We start from the raw sequence: 14,645 nt of genomic DNA on the forward strand, positions 1-14,645 counted from the left end.
AATCTCCAAGATTGTGCCTCAGGACACACTTGGGGCACCTGGGTGATTGAGTGGGTTAAGCGTTTGAGACCTGATCTCAACTCAGGTCTTGATTTCAGAATCATGAGTTCAAGCCCCATGTTGGGCTCCACACCCAGCGTGGAGTCTACTTGAAAAATAATTTTTAAAAGTTAATAAAATTAAGACACACTAACAGCTGTAGTGTACATTGAGAGACAAGAAGGGCTATCCTACATCATGTGGTCTTATGTCTTATACTCATCCAGGGCCAATCTCCATTCACACCTTGCCTCACTCTTCTCCCATCATTTTTGCTTTCTTTTACCATCTCCAAAGTGCTCCTTCCTGTCCCCGGGCCTTCAAGCCAGAGTATTTTATTAATCCTCACCCTTCCTCTAACTCATTCAAAATTTATCACCTTTCAGGGAAAATCAGCCATACCTATTTTATCAAAAAATGAAATCTTGTTGTTATACTCTGCTGGAACTTTGTACATGTCTACCATTTATTGTATTTGTGTATTTCTTCAAGATACAAAATGTTATAGCTAACTATTCCCCCAGCACTCATCCCCCTCTTTCTCAGAGGGAAGTTTTACTGAAGACTGGTGTGCATGTTCTTATACTTTAACTACATTGTATGTTTATCTCACAAAGTCTGTTACAGGTGTATAAATCACTTGGTATACGCCATTTCACCTCCTTTATAAGTAAAAATGAACTAGATCTACATGTATCTGTATGAACAAATCACTTTCACCATTTTTGCTATTTTATTAACTATTCAGTATCTACATCCCCACTAGATTGCAAACATCAAGGGCTTGATCAGACTCATTGACTACCCGCATATCCTAAGTACTTTGCAGTTTCTGGCATGGAACAGGCAAGGAACAAATAAATATTGGTTAAATGAAGAAGTAATTAGCAAATGAACAATAAACAGAATACTAAAGCTAATTTATATAAAACCAGAACTACTCTGTCAAATTAAATTGGCTAAATAACTTAAACTGTGTGTATGTGTAAACAAAAACTAGTGAAATATTGAGGGATAACTGGTTCTTGGTAGAAAAAAATAATCTGAAGTTATACATTTGTATTTATATATTGGGATCTAATCTTACACATTGGTAGGGGATTTATATGCAATACCAGGAATGAAGAGCAGAAAACACACACAAGAGAAAAGCAAAATGCTTGGTATTTAGAATGGATGAAAAATTGTTTCCTAACAATATTTGGAAACCTAGAAATCAAGACTCAGAAGAGTCCTGGTCACTTTCTTATAGCAACTTTAGTGGAAAAACAACTTCACTGAAAGAATGAACTATTTGTTCATCTTGTACCCTACTACATTATTATAAAAACAATAATGGAAGAACAATTTAATTGGAAAATGGGAACACTTACTACCAGCTCTCCTGAGTAAGGGCATTAGGATAGGTGGAAGTTATTTTTTAGATATACTTTAACAGCAGAATTGTGTTTCATAGTCCAGTACACATATTTTGGGGGAATCTGCTTATATCTAACATTATCATTAAAATCATATATACAAGAACAAGTATAAATGACTCTGGATGAGAATACAAAATTTGTTTTTCATCACTGAATCATTCTGGTTGGTTTCCAAAAAAATTTTTTTACCCTAAAAACAAGTGCAGATGTGAAGAAAGATACATTAATTTTTGGATAATAAATCCAAATCCAGATCATAGAATTCTTATATATAAATAAGGTTAGTGAAAACCCCTACAATTGAACCCTGTGGAAAGCTTTATGGAATCAGGGTTTTTAAAGGTTTTGATAAGTTGAGGTTAGCTGATAGGCATTTAGAGGAAATACACAAAAGGATTTAAAAGTGCATCTTTAAAATTAAGTTTTAAAGAGTTAGAATAAACATCGGCTTTTAGTGCTAGTGTACTGATTTATATTTAATGCTAGGAATATACAATAAGGAAACTTTTTAAGTAATGAAAAAGACTTATAAGAGCTAAGCTAAAAATGACTTCACTGATATTTAGGGCTGACTTGTTATCTTCTATAGTCAAGTAATATTGGAGTTAATTTTCCCATTTATATCAACACTTTTTTTTTTAAGACTTTTTAAAAAAAGTTTATTTATTCATTTTGGGAGAGACAGAGACAGCACAGGTAGGGGAGGGACAGAAAGATAGAGGGAGAGAGAGAATCCAAACCAGGCTCCATGCTGCCAGCGCAGAGCCTGATGCAGGGTTCGAACTCACAAAACCATAAGATCATGACCTGAGCCGAAACCAGAGTCAGATGCTTGACTGAGGCACCCAAGTGCCCCAAGACATTTTAGACATAAATGTGCTGTATGCCAAAAAACCCCTAATAGTTTCCCAACATATCTAATTCTTAGTAAAAGGATCTCTGGGGAGAGGAACTTTTCTCTGAGTGAAATAATTACATGCACATATGAAAATTGTAGGACACTGGTGGTATGTGATGGAGACATTGCCTTATATAAGGTATAGGAAATTCAAAGTATCACAGGATAACCTTATTTAATATGAAATTTCCCTTTTTGGTCTATCAAGACACTCTGAAATTGTATTGTCCTTAAATTTCCATGGAGTATCTTGATTTTATTAACAAGGAGACATAAGTTGCTCTGCTTACATTTTGCAATGGGAAATAATATAGTCTATGGTCAAGACAATGAGCTCTGGAACCAAAACTGCCTGGGTGTAAATCCTGGTTCTATATAGGATCGAATTCTGTGACCTTAGTGAATTTACAAGACCTATATAAATCTACAGAGGTAGTAATACCTACTTCATAGACTTCAGGGGGATTAAAAAATTCTCAAAACATTCACGGATGGTTAACCCATAGCAAGTCACAGTGAGTGCTAAAAGTCATGCTATTCAAATTCTGATGTTATCAGGTTTCTGCTGATGGTGTATTGGGCATGCACTGTTGCTAGAGTTGACTGAAATTATGGACATTGAAAGCAAACTACAGAAAACCAGAGGATCCTCTAGGTTAGGAAACTGGACGGCCTTAGCAAATTGAGATTACCTCAATTTTGGCTTACACCTTTGAGGACTGATCACTGTATATTTAGCGATTAGCCTACACACTGCAAAGTCTCTTGTGATAAGGGATTGAGAAAGAAACTCTAGACTTTCAAGGTCTTTGGGCACAGGCAGCAGGCATAGATGAAAGACATTCTTTTTAAAATTACTGCCAATTTTAGGTAAAAATGGTAACTTCAAACCTATGATTAAGAATGTTTACAGATTAACCATTACTATCCTATGTCAGAATGAGTAAGAGTGGCACATCTTCCTGAAGTCAATCTTACTCCAATTCTGGAGAAGATAAAGGTTAGTCACAGACCTTATAAATACTACGTTTAAAAAAAAATATTAAAACAGGTGAAACAGAACAAAATTTATATAAATTTTTAAGGTAGAAAACAAGCCTCAGAAGTTCATGCCTTATGGTATACCACATTACCTATCCAGATCCTATACCCAACTGCCCAGCATTCACTGATCCTATTTAAGTCCCAAAAGCACTAAGTAAACCACAGTTTCACTCTATTAAGAACTTTTGCAGAAGATCCCAAATTCTTAACTAAAACAAAAATCTAAAATTCACAATGGCAGTGAATGGGAATTTTTGCAAAACAAAAACTACAGAACACAATATGCAAACATAGCAACAGCCCTCTCTCCAGAGCCCCTAAATATAAGGTAAATGCACTAATACATGAGACCATTACATAACAAAGCCCAACATGTAAGGGATACCAAATCAACAGCAGTGCTGATTCTGTGGCAGACATATATGGTGGATGTAAAATAAAATTGGCACAACAGAGACAAAATAAAAATTAAAGCTTCTCAAGTTTTTATTACTTGGCTAAAAAACACAGCAAACTAGTTTTCTTTCTCTGTTTCTCCTTCAGGTGAAAAAAAAAAAACATACATACTCTAAGTTTTGTTGTAATAGCATGTTTTAGCTGAAACACTTCACAAATGGGTAAATAGAAAGTTAAATTCTACTTCCCACCTCCTTAAAACCATTCTCTAAAACTTCTCTTTCAGGTAAAAAGAAGAGACATTAAGGCAGGAATATTTTATTGGTATGATTAAAAAGGGTTAATACTATTAGTCACCAGAGAATTTTAACAAAATCACTTGTTCTATAATTTCATCAAGAGATGTTAATAAAGTTTCATTGTGTAAAAAATGTAGCATTCATTTTAATTCAAAGTAGAAACAATATTATTTAGTTCATTCCTTTATTTATATTATAACTCTTGTGCAGACCTAGACCCACAGACATATGTATTCAAAGCTGAAGGTAAAATAATGAATTATTAACAATAAACTTTTATTATAATGAAAAAAGTCTGAATTAACACTCATGTTTTTTTTAACTTTTTAAAGAAAATAACTCTAGAATGGTAAATGTCAACAATATTAAGACTTGGAAATGAACATATCAGCAATACAAAGGCTTGAAAATGAAAACACATTTTATGAGTAACTTTCATATATTTTTTAAGTTACCTCATTTTCAGCCAAAAATGAGTTATTATTGGAAAAGTTGGAAAAAGAAAGAATACTTGAAATTAACATAGTCTGAATTTTTCAATTAGGATCTTTAATCACGAGAGACTGTGAGAAAGAACAAAACAACAAAGTATGGATGGAGTCAATAATTTATGCCATGGTTTTACACAACACAATTAATCTCATCTAATGAAACAAAGTCAAGACAAGTATTATGTTATCCCCTCAAAGGATAATCTGTAATTGTTCCTTAGTGATGATTTGTGAAAGGCACATACAAAATAATGAAAACTAATAATTATAAAGAAAAGATGAACAAAAGGCTGAAGATTTCAATTTGAATTTTACAATGGAATGATCCAAATGTGAATAGTTATACTAGCATAATTGATGCTAATATTTCAGCATCATTCTAATTTTAATAAGTATAATGTGAAAACAGAGTTTATACTGAGTAAGAGCCAGTATCCTAAAGTTCAGCTTCTCATCTATATAAACTTATGGGGAAAAGAGCTATATAACAGGCAAGTTTAAATTTTGAGAAGAAACCCATACTGTTTTTTGGAATAACAATATTTAAGTTGTAACATTTCTAAGTCAACAAAGGCGTTTAAAAAGTAACACTTCTCAAGAACAGCAATATAAATTTCCTTCAAAAATAAAAAATAAATCCCAGAAGTATGAAATGGAGATTGGTACTAAGGACAACATACATGATAGAGTAATAAACTCTTGTTCTGAAGCCACCTAGAGATCCAAATATGCAAAATAAAAACAAAGGAAGTAAGGTAGATATTTTGCATAGTATGTGCTGGGAAAAGCTGACTTGAAAAAAAATTTTTTTCTTTTAGAAAACATTTCTTTAGAACTCCAATAGCCTTTTGTTTTTTTAACCTTTTTACTTTCAATATTTAACCTAACTCCAAAGGAATTTATTTTAAAAGCAAATGGCGCAACATTTATTTTTACAGTCTCATTTTTCCTATACTTTCTTTCAAAGGTTCCAGGATAATTTCTTATTTTTAGAACTACTGTATAATTGTTAGCATTCACTTCTTAATTTTTCCAGTCTTTATAAGTTGTGGCGTAAGACTCTTTACTAGAGAAATACAATTAAGTAGTTTTTACTAAACATTGATGTAACAATGTTTGCCAAATAACTTAAGAGTTGTATTAACTACTGACAATTATGCTTTTCATCACAAATAACCAACAAACAAAAGATGTAACAAAACACACAATAGAACAATTCCATCAAAAAAGAGAAAAAAATATTGTACATGTGTTAACTGAGGAAGCAAGGTGGTAAGAAACCTGGAAAGGAGGTTGGCTGAAGCAGGAGTCTGCACCACATAAACTCTAAGATTGCTTTCAATCTCAATTATGGGATTCTAATAAATTATAAGATTATGGTAAATGAAAGAACAAAGACCTAGAAAGGTTGAGCTATGTTTTAAAAATAAAACAAATTCTTTAGCTGTTTACAGAATATGAACTAAAATCATAAGTGAGGGTTCCAAGTGGAACTGACCAGAGAGATTTTCATTATATAAACAAAAATTGCCAGACGTGTAATATGGAAACAAATCTAAAACTATTTCTGGTAAGAACACTTCCTTTTAAAAGCTAAGCCTTCCGGGGCGCCTGCTTGGGTGGCTCGGTGGGTTAAGCATCCAACTTCGGCTTAGGTCATGGTCTCGAGGTTTGTGAGTTCCGGGAGTTTGAGCACCTCATTGGGCTCTCTGCTCTGAGCACAGAACCCACTTCAGATCCTAGATCTCCCTCTCTCTCTGCCCCTCCCCTGCTCACGTGCACATGTGTGCTTCTCTCAAAAATAAACATTAAAAAAAATAAAACCTAGGCCTTCCAGATAGGTAATTTCAATCATCTGAGGTATTTCAGCAAGGTAAATACTTAGTGGAAAAAATCATTATTTTTAATAATACTATGTCCAGAAGACTCATGTCCTCAGGTATTAAAATTTGGCTTAAGAATAAATATACCATGGGGTGCCTGGGTGGCTCAGGGGGTTAAGTGTCCCACTCCTGATTTCAGCTCAGGTCATACATAATCTCACGGTTTGGGAGATCAAGCCCTTTGTCTGGCTCGGATTCTCTCTCTCTGACCCTCCTCTGCTCACGCTCTCTCTCTCTCTGAAAATACATATAAATAAATTAATTAAATAAATAAATAAGCAAGCCAGGTTGTTCTTCATCAAGATTTAACTAAAGTATTTCTGATAGTAACTGAGATTTAGAGTTCAAGGTCTAACAATGTTGTTATGAGATCAACTGCCCAAATGTGTCATCTCATTCCTCTTTCCTAGGAGTCTGTATCCTGACGCTCATCACAGCATTTGGCACCAAGAATCATAATTTTTTTAAGTTTACTTAATACATAACAGTTCTCAATAAAAAAGATTTGGAATTTACCAAAAACTACCACAGACACCACCAAAAAAAAGTAATGCACTCAAATGCTAATTTATATCTTATTCATTTCAGTTAAAGGTGAATGTAATTGACTGGAAAGCCATAATAAAAATTTAATCAACATAGGCTTTACACATTTTGCACATCTTAAAAGTCTCTACAGGTGCAACGTATAAAAATCACTAAAGTGGATCTATAATCTACAACATATGGTAAACTAAAAGTCAACCTTAAAATTAACCTTTCATATATCAAAATATAAAATAATAAAGAACATTTTAAAACCACAGTACAAGAGAATCATTTCATTAAAAATAACGATTTATGATCAGTCTAAGCATCTAAAAAATAAGTACCTTTTCTATTACTGTTTAAGAAGTTTAGGAGTCTAAAAAACATCAAGTTTGCCAAATGTTTTATGTTGGATAAATTTTGTTCTAGATGCTTATAATTTAGTTTTAAAAACTAAAACAGACTATAACTCTAAATTTCTTCAAGTCTGTGTGGTATTCACTTCAATAAACTACTTTGGCAGGAGAAGGGAGAAGGAGGATAAGAGAACGTCTCCTAGTACAATTAAATTCTTTCCATTTCTATGTAGTGTAAGAAACAAATGTTTTAAGTATGTTATAATTTGAGATAAAAGAAAAAAGTAGTCGAACTTGATACACTTGAATATATCTTCCTGTTTATTTTTGCCTTTTTTAAAATGTTTATTTTTGAGAGAAAGTGAGACAGAGCATGAACGGGGGAGGGGCAGAGAGAGAGGGAGACATAGAATCTGAAGCAGGCTCCAGGCTCTGAGCTGTTAGCACAGAGCCGGACGTGGGGCTTGAACCCATGGGCTGTGAGATCATGACCTGTGCCAAAGTCGGACACTTAACAGACTGAGCCACCCAGGCGGTGGCTATATCTCTAATGTTTGGTTTTGGTGTTATCATACAATGTAAATACTGAATTTAATATAAAGCAGTAAAGGAACTGAGCAGAAATTATGTTACTTTTTTCTTTAAATTACATTCTAGCATTTTCAAGATTGGTTAAAAACCAAAATTTCCACAAAATGAATAGTAAAACACATTCTTAAAAATTATGTACAATTTTTGGAATAAAACTGTTCCATAAACTGTTCAAAATGAGAAGTACATTATTTAAGTTGAATATAATCCTCCCATATAATAAATTTTGGAGACTGCTTTAAAGTCAATTTCCATATGAAATTTGATATTCTTGCTTTCCCTTTTATGAAGTTCTCCAATATTGTTACTCTCTTACCCTGACAGTGCAGGTAGTGAATGGGCACAACAAAAGAAACCACAAATCTTCAGAGTCAAACTGAGTAAGTAAAACATGTTATATTTTATAAATTCTGGGACAGCAAAAATGTCTATCTGGATAGACAGATACACTCACAAACACATATGTATATAACACACACATGTATATAAATTATCAGGGTATAGACTGACATATCAGTATACATCAGTGTTTCTTCTCACATACATACATGCCTACAAAACTTGACACTGTCAGGCCAAGACGACCAAGCTGAGCCACCTCTCCCTTTGCTTCAAATGGATTAAAAGCAAAAAAAAAATCCAAGTGTGTCTTTGAAAGTAAGCAATCATAAATCAATTACATACTGAATATATCAGGACACATGAACTTATTTCCTAGTCCCAAAAGAACTTTATAAAAAAAAAATCCCATTTAGATAAATACAAAATCCTATAAACAATGGTATTTCCCCTTCAAATAGTTTTAAAAGTCTACAATATATTTGGGACGACTTCTCTGGATACAAATGATGTTATCTGATCAAACAGTAAAATTTAAACTTAAAGTAAAGCTGACCTTAAACAATGTGGGAGGGCTTAGGAATACTGGCCCCCACGTGGTTGAAAATCTGCATAGAACTTTTGACTCCCCCCCCAAATTTAACTACTAATAGCTGATGCTGACGAGAAGCCTTACCAAGAACATAAACAGTTCAGTAAAACATTTTGTATGTTACATAGTAAGCTGGAGAAAAGAAAATGTTATTAAGAAAATCATAAGGAAGATAAAATAAATTACAGTACTGTACTATAATTTACTAAATTTACTAAATTAACACAGTTCAAACCTGTGTTAAGAGTCTACTGTTTATGTCTGACAATGCATGGAGCCTCATTAGACTTTGGACTATGCTGTGGAAATATAAAGTTCCTTCTGAAGACTAAATTCCTTAAAAAGTAAATAAGGTGAATTTCTGTAGTATAGTTATTCCATTTAATATAAATTCTACTGTGATTCACAATTCTAAAGTAATATTACAATACTCTTCATCTGATTCAGCAATGTTTTCCTACCCTACACAACATATAAAACAGTGACACAGTGAGTAACACCAGTGATACTCTTCCTCAGAAAGCTGAACCAGGAAACCAGCAAATAGGGTAGATTTTTTTCTTTTTTAAGTTGTTAAATGGAAAAACAACAAAAAAAAAAAATTGGGAGAAAAGTCTTTATTCAGATACTTCTAGTACAACCAATAGAAAAATGTACTCTCCCTCAAAAAGCCCACCGACTCTATACTTTGTTAAAAAAAAAAAAATTAAATGAAGCCCTTTTAGAGAGTATTTCTAGTATGTCTTCACAATAGCCTCAGAAGTAAAAATCTAAAGCATTTTAATAGTATCTTCATAAAGATTTACTATTTTGAAGTTAAAATTCCAACTATTTGTTGTACTTAAAATGCTAGAGTTCCTTTCATCAAAAAAAAAAAAACAATAAAATCAGCTTAAAATAAATTTATTGTACAATACAAAAAGTAGGCATACTGGAAAATAAAAGGTACATTATTAAATATACAAAGCAAATAAAAGAAAGCTAAATAACACAAATGTTTTAATCCAAACACTAAGATAAAATGCACAACATTTATGCTAAAAATAAAGTATTTCAGGAAGGATATGCATTTCAAACGAAATGTTAATAATGAAAAAAAAAAAAGAAAAACAAATGTGCTAACTTCTAAATGCTTGAATATCAAGAATCAGTAATGGCATGAAACATTAAATCCACAATACTGGGTACTTTTCAAGAACTTTATTTGAAAAGGTATTAAAAATACTGAAGGAATCAATTTAAAGAATGTTCTTAAATCTGGCAAAGATTTTCCTTTTTTTTTTTTTTTAAATTAAAGTTTAGGGGCCTATTCACAGTATCTTCCCTCTTCTTCCATTTATATACCTTCCTACAAAAATTTCTGGATGCTCATCCTTAATAAGATTAGCTACAATACAGTCAGCTACAAATTAACAACATAATTTTGAAATCTATACATAGGACACAATAGGAAAAATTGAATTTTCATTTTATAAAGTAAAACCATCTCCAAATGAAATAGTAAAACATAACAATTTAGAGCACAGGGAAAAAAATAAAGCCTTTTTTCCAATCTATCAGTTCCCCAAACTGCAAATGGCTTTGGTGGAACTAATAATACAAATGATACTGTTTAAAGTTGTTGCAGAGGTGAGGCTTTCAAAAAAAAACCACTCCCCCCTACCATCCGCCCCCGTAAATGGCCAAAGTAGAAGTATCCACTTAGATTTGCATTTGTACATTAGAGAAATATTTAAGTAACAATAAACTCCTTGGTAAGTCCTCCAAAACTTAACACATAATTATTTAAATATATAAGTTAGCCCAAAAAGCTTTTGACCAACATCTTTGGAAGGGAACTTCTTTTTCTAATATCACAGTTCCCAAGCTTGAGACATCATTTGATCAGGTTTTCTGTATCTATATTTGCACTAGTATCGAAATTGCTCAGTGAAATCTTTTTTACTAGATATACTTTTATAGATGTGACCTACCACATATGCCATGACACTAAAAAACTACCAAGTCTCCTTCTAGACCCCAGACCCCACCTCTGCCCCTCCAAAATCTACAAGTTTAAAAATGAATAAAACAAAACAAAAAACACCTTGTGGCTATGGAGAATTGTGGGGAAAACTGAAGAGTTATTTGGAAGAAGGAAGAAGTGTGAATAGGTCCTACAGAATTTTACAATCACTTTGCCAAGACAGACTTTAAACATTGTAAATTATCCAAAATAGTCCTTCTTTTAAAAACAAGTTTTGATTCTCAATATTGCATTTTTATAACCAAACAAAAGGATTCAGATCTAACACATTTTAGTAGCATACTTACTACTATCAGACTGAATTCATTTCCTAAGTACTCTAAAATTAGAGTTCAAATAAAACAAACTCTATGAGATGTTATTATAATTTATCATAAAAGATTCATTAGCATTTGTGGAATTATTACGATAATAAAAATATTAAAAACTAAAACCCAAGATTCACCATTCACACTTAAATATAACATAGAAAAAGTAACGTGAATAATACGAAAATAAAATTGTTCAGGTAAACATTTCACTTGAAGACACTCACTGTTGCTCCTTCTGAGTAACCATTATAGCTTTTTAACAGTAAAACATGTCATTATCCTACTTCTGAAATTCTTTGGCTGGAATGTTTTAGTAACATAAGACACTCCTGTACATGACAATTTTGACAGAACACAGAGAAGTTGCAAAGTAAAAAAGCAAAGACATGATTTATATTTTCAAGTGTTTGATAAAATTTAAAATGAATTTTTAAAATTTAAAGCAAATTTATCACTAAAAATGGCATAAAATATAAACTTAAGCTAATTTTATAATCTATCACTGTATTAAGTAATTTGGGATTCATTAATTTTGCCTTTTCATTGTATTTAGCATAGAGATGACTTTCTATTGCCCCTACAGACATCATGTCAGTTTTAAAACTGGGAAGGGAAAAACAAAATGCAATGAAACTTATGAGTTCAATGTGTGGGTTTTAGAACCAAAAATGACATTTCTGTTACCATTTTAAAATGGAGATTAAGTTAAAATTTTAATTACACCATGAAAAAATTTAAAGGAATTTTTTCCTTTTTGCGTCTTTAAAAATAAAGCAAATTTGCTTTACTTATGTATAAATACTTTTTTAAAGACCAACAAATCCACTTTTTAATCTATTATCTTTATACAAAGATTAAAAGGAAAAAAAGCTTTATGGCTCCAGCACCCAAGGTTGAAAACACAAAAAACTCAAATAAATATTTATAGTATGCAAAAAAGCTAAAGATGGTTGAAAGAGTAAATGAAGAACATTCTGAAACTAGAACCCATTTCTTTAGCTTTTCTCTCCCAGACTTTCCATTCTATATACTACAGTTGTAGAGATGTCCTCATTTGACTCAGGTGACACTTTTTTCCATACTGTCTCTTTTAAAGCAAGTTCTTGTTGGAGACTTTCATAGTCCAATGGTCCAAAGGAATGCTAGTTGTTCAAGCAACATACATAATTTATTAGTGCACTTGAGTGAAGAAAGGTCCAAGCTATAAAACGGTATTTTTCAATGAATGTTATTAAGATCTGTTAACATTTTCACCCACCACCATTTGATGTTTTGTTCCATGTTACTCATGTTGACACCCATGGCAGTTTCTATTCTGTTAGCTTTGCATAATTCTCACATATTATAAGTTATTTGATTGGAACTAACAATAGGAAAATTTACTTCGTATGCATTAAAAATATTTTCTACTTATAAGTGCTTCATATCAGCTTCAAGTCTAATTAGGTATTTACTATAAACATTTTCTAGATGGGATGCAAAGGAATTTAATTAAAATTCAAAACAAGTCCTTGGTCCAGTGAACAACTATGAAGACAAAAAATCTTGTTCCTGAAATTTAAGTCCTGACTCTTAAATATTAGCACTAAGAGAAGTATGTATGTGCAATAATATGAAGCCAAACAATGATAATAAACAAATATTACTTTAAGAGTATCAAGAACTCTGCATTAAACACTTTTTATAAAAAAATATTTCATCTATAGTGGGCAATAAAAATTATGAGGCTTTGTAAGGTCTTTCACTAATACTATAATCCCTTTCCTATTTATATATCCATCCATGCCAAAATAAACTTCAAGACTACTACTGACAAATGATTAAGAGTAAAACAAGGCTTTCTTTTTACCGCATGTAGCACTTTCCAAAGTGTTTTTTTGAACAGAATCAATTCTTTTTTTCTTTTTTTTTTTTAACAGAATCAATTCTTTAAAATATTGCTTAAAATAGCAGAAAAATGGGTGGGTAGGTGGAGAACCCTGCCGCCAGGTTAACCACTTTAAATTTAAATAAAACAGCAATAATTATTATTTATATACTCCTGACTCCAGGATGAAAATGTCAATAACTTGTGTATACTCAATTCGTGATTAGCAAATATATGAGGACACTAACAAACTAAGTTCTATTCAAACAGGTGAATCTCATTTTCTTTCTTTTAGAAAAATATTACATAATAATCTAAATATGAATTTTGCTTACCCTTTGATCACCACCTTCTCTTCGAGGATCAAGTTTTTTTGCAAAGTGTCTCAAATTATCATAGTTATGGAAATTACAGAGAGAAACAAGATCCTGTAAATAAACAGGACAGGAATAAGAAACTGGCTATTCACTGGCTATTTTTTTCATATTGCAACAAATCACACTAATATTGTCCAACTTAATTTACTATCTCACGGAAAATACCACTGCAAAAAGCAGCATGTATCACGAAGAGAACCAAAATCAGATGAGAACATGGATAAAATCAGAATGAGAACATGGAGTAAGCATTGAGAACAATGCTTACTACCTAGGGCTTACTAGCTAGGGCTAAACCACTCAAATTGTTTCTTTCATTTCCTATAAAATGGGCCTTTAGTAACAGGTCATATGAAAGAACTATTCTAGCAAATAACCATAAAGCACCACAAAAATATAAATAAACATTCTGGTCACAATCTATTATAATCCATAAGCATCCAATGTCATTCTATAGCTTTTGCAAAATATAAAAAACTGAAAAATAAATAATTTTAACTGAGAAAGTTTGCAGAAAAATTATAGTACTTAATACAGAGTCTACAAAGTAGTAAATTGCACATAAAACTGGAAGCTGAAATATTAGCAAGACTTGGGTAACTATATAAAATACTGAACTAATCTAGAAACAATTTTATTTTGTAGTGCTTATGTCCTCAAAAAAAAAAAAAAGACTTTTCAAGATAGTTTATGGATAAAGATATTCAAACATACAGATTAATGATGATATAATAAACAATAATAATTTATGTTGGGATTTAAATTTATACCTTTCCAAGTTTAATAACTTTTGTTGAGGTTTTTTGGAAACTGAAAACTATATACAACCATGACAATTAAAATATCAGCATCAAACAAATGTAATTTCCTATGGGCACGAGTATATGGGAGCTGATAGAAGCAATTTAAAGATCCTTTATAAGTACTGCCATGGCTAACCTAGTAACTTGCAGACAGGTAGGCAGAATGCCAACAATCAATAAACTACTGAAATGATTTAAAAATCAGAATCACTGGATGGTTCCACTTACATGATTATCATACAACATCCATTCATGATAAAAACCCTCAACAAAGCAGGTTTAGAGGGAACATACCTCAACATAATAAAAGCCATAATATGAAAAATCCACAGCTAACATCATACTCAATGGGGAAAAACTTCAGAGCTTTTCCCCTAAGGTCAG

The 14,645-nt window shown here is 32.0% G+C and overlaps 1 protein-coding gene across 4 annotated transcripts in view; it reads right to left on the reverse strand.

Moving 5' to 3' along the window:
* The window catches only part of GLS (glutaminase), an 81,720-nt gene that overhangs the window by 17,174 nt on the left and 49,901 nt on the right, over nucleotides 1-14,645 (reverse strand). For 2 of the 4 annotated variants that reach the window (XM_047085088.1, XM_047085090.1), the window contains exon 14: nucleotides 13,417-13,509. In XM_047085088.1, the coding sequence (XP_046941044.1) occupies nucleotides 13,417-13,509 (93 nt within the window). Of the gene's footprint in view, nucleotides 1-9,764; nucleotides 12,416-13,416; nucleotides 13,510-14,645 lie in introns of those variants that run through there. The other 2 variants (XM_047085089.1, XM_047085091.1) reach the window with 2 other exon arrangements.

This window comes from Lynx rufus, unplaced genomic scaffold, assembly GCF_022079265.1.
Source record: "Lynx rufus isolate CCGP_SWC_20201006 ecotype Redwood Valley unplaced genomic scaffold, mLynRuf1.p SCAF_2, whole genome shotgun sequence".
Lineage (NCBI taxonomy): Eukaryota > Metazoa > Chordata > Mammalia > Carnivora > Felidae > Lynx > Lynx rufus.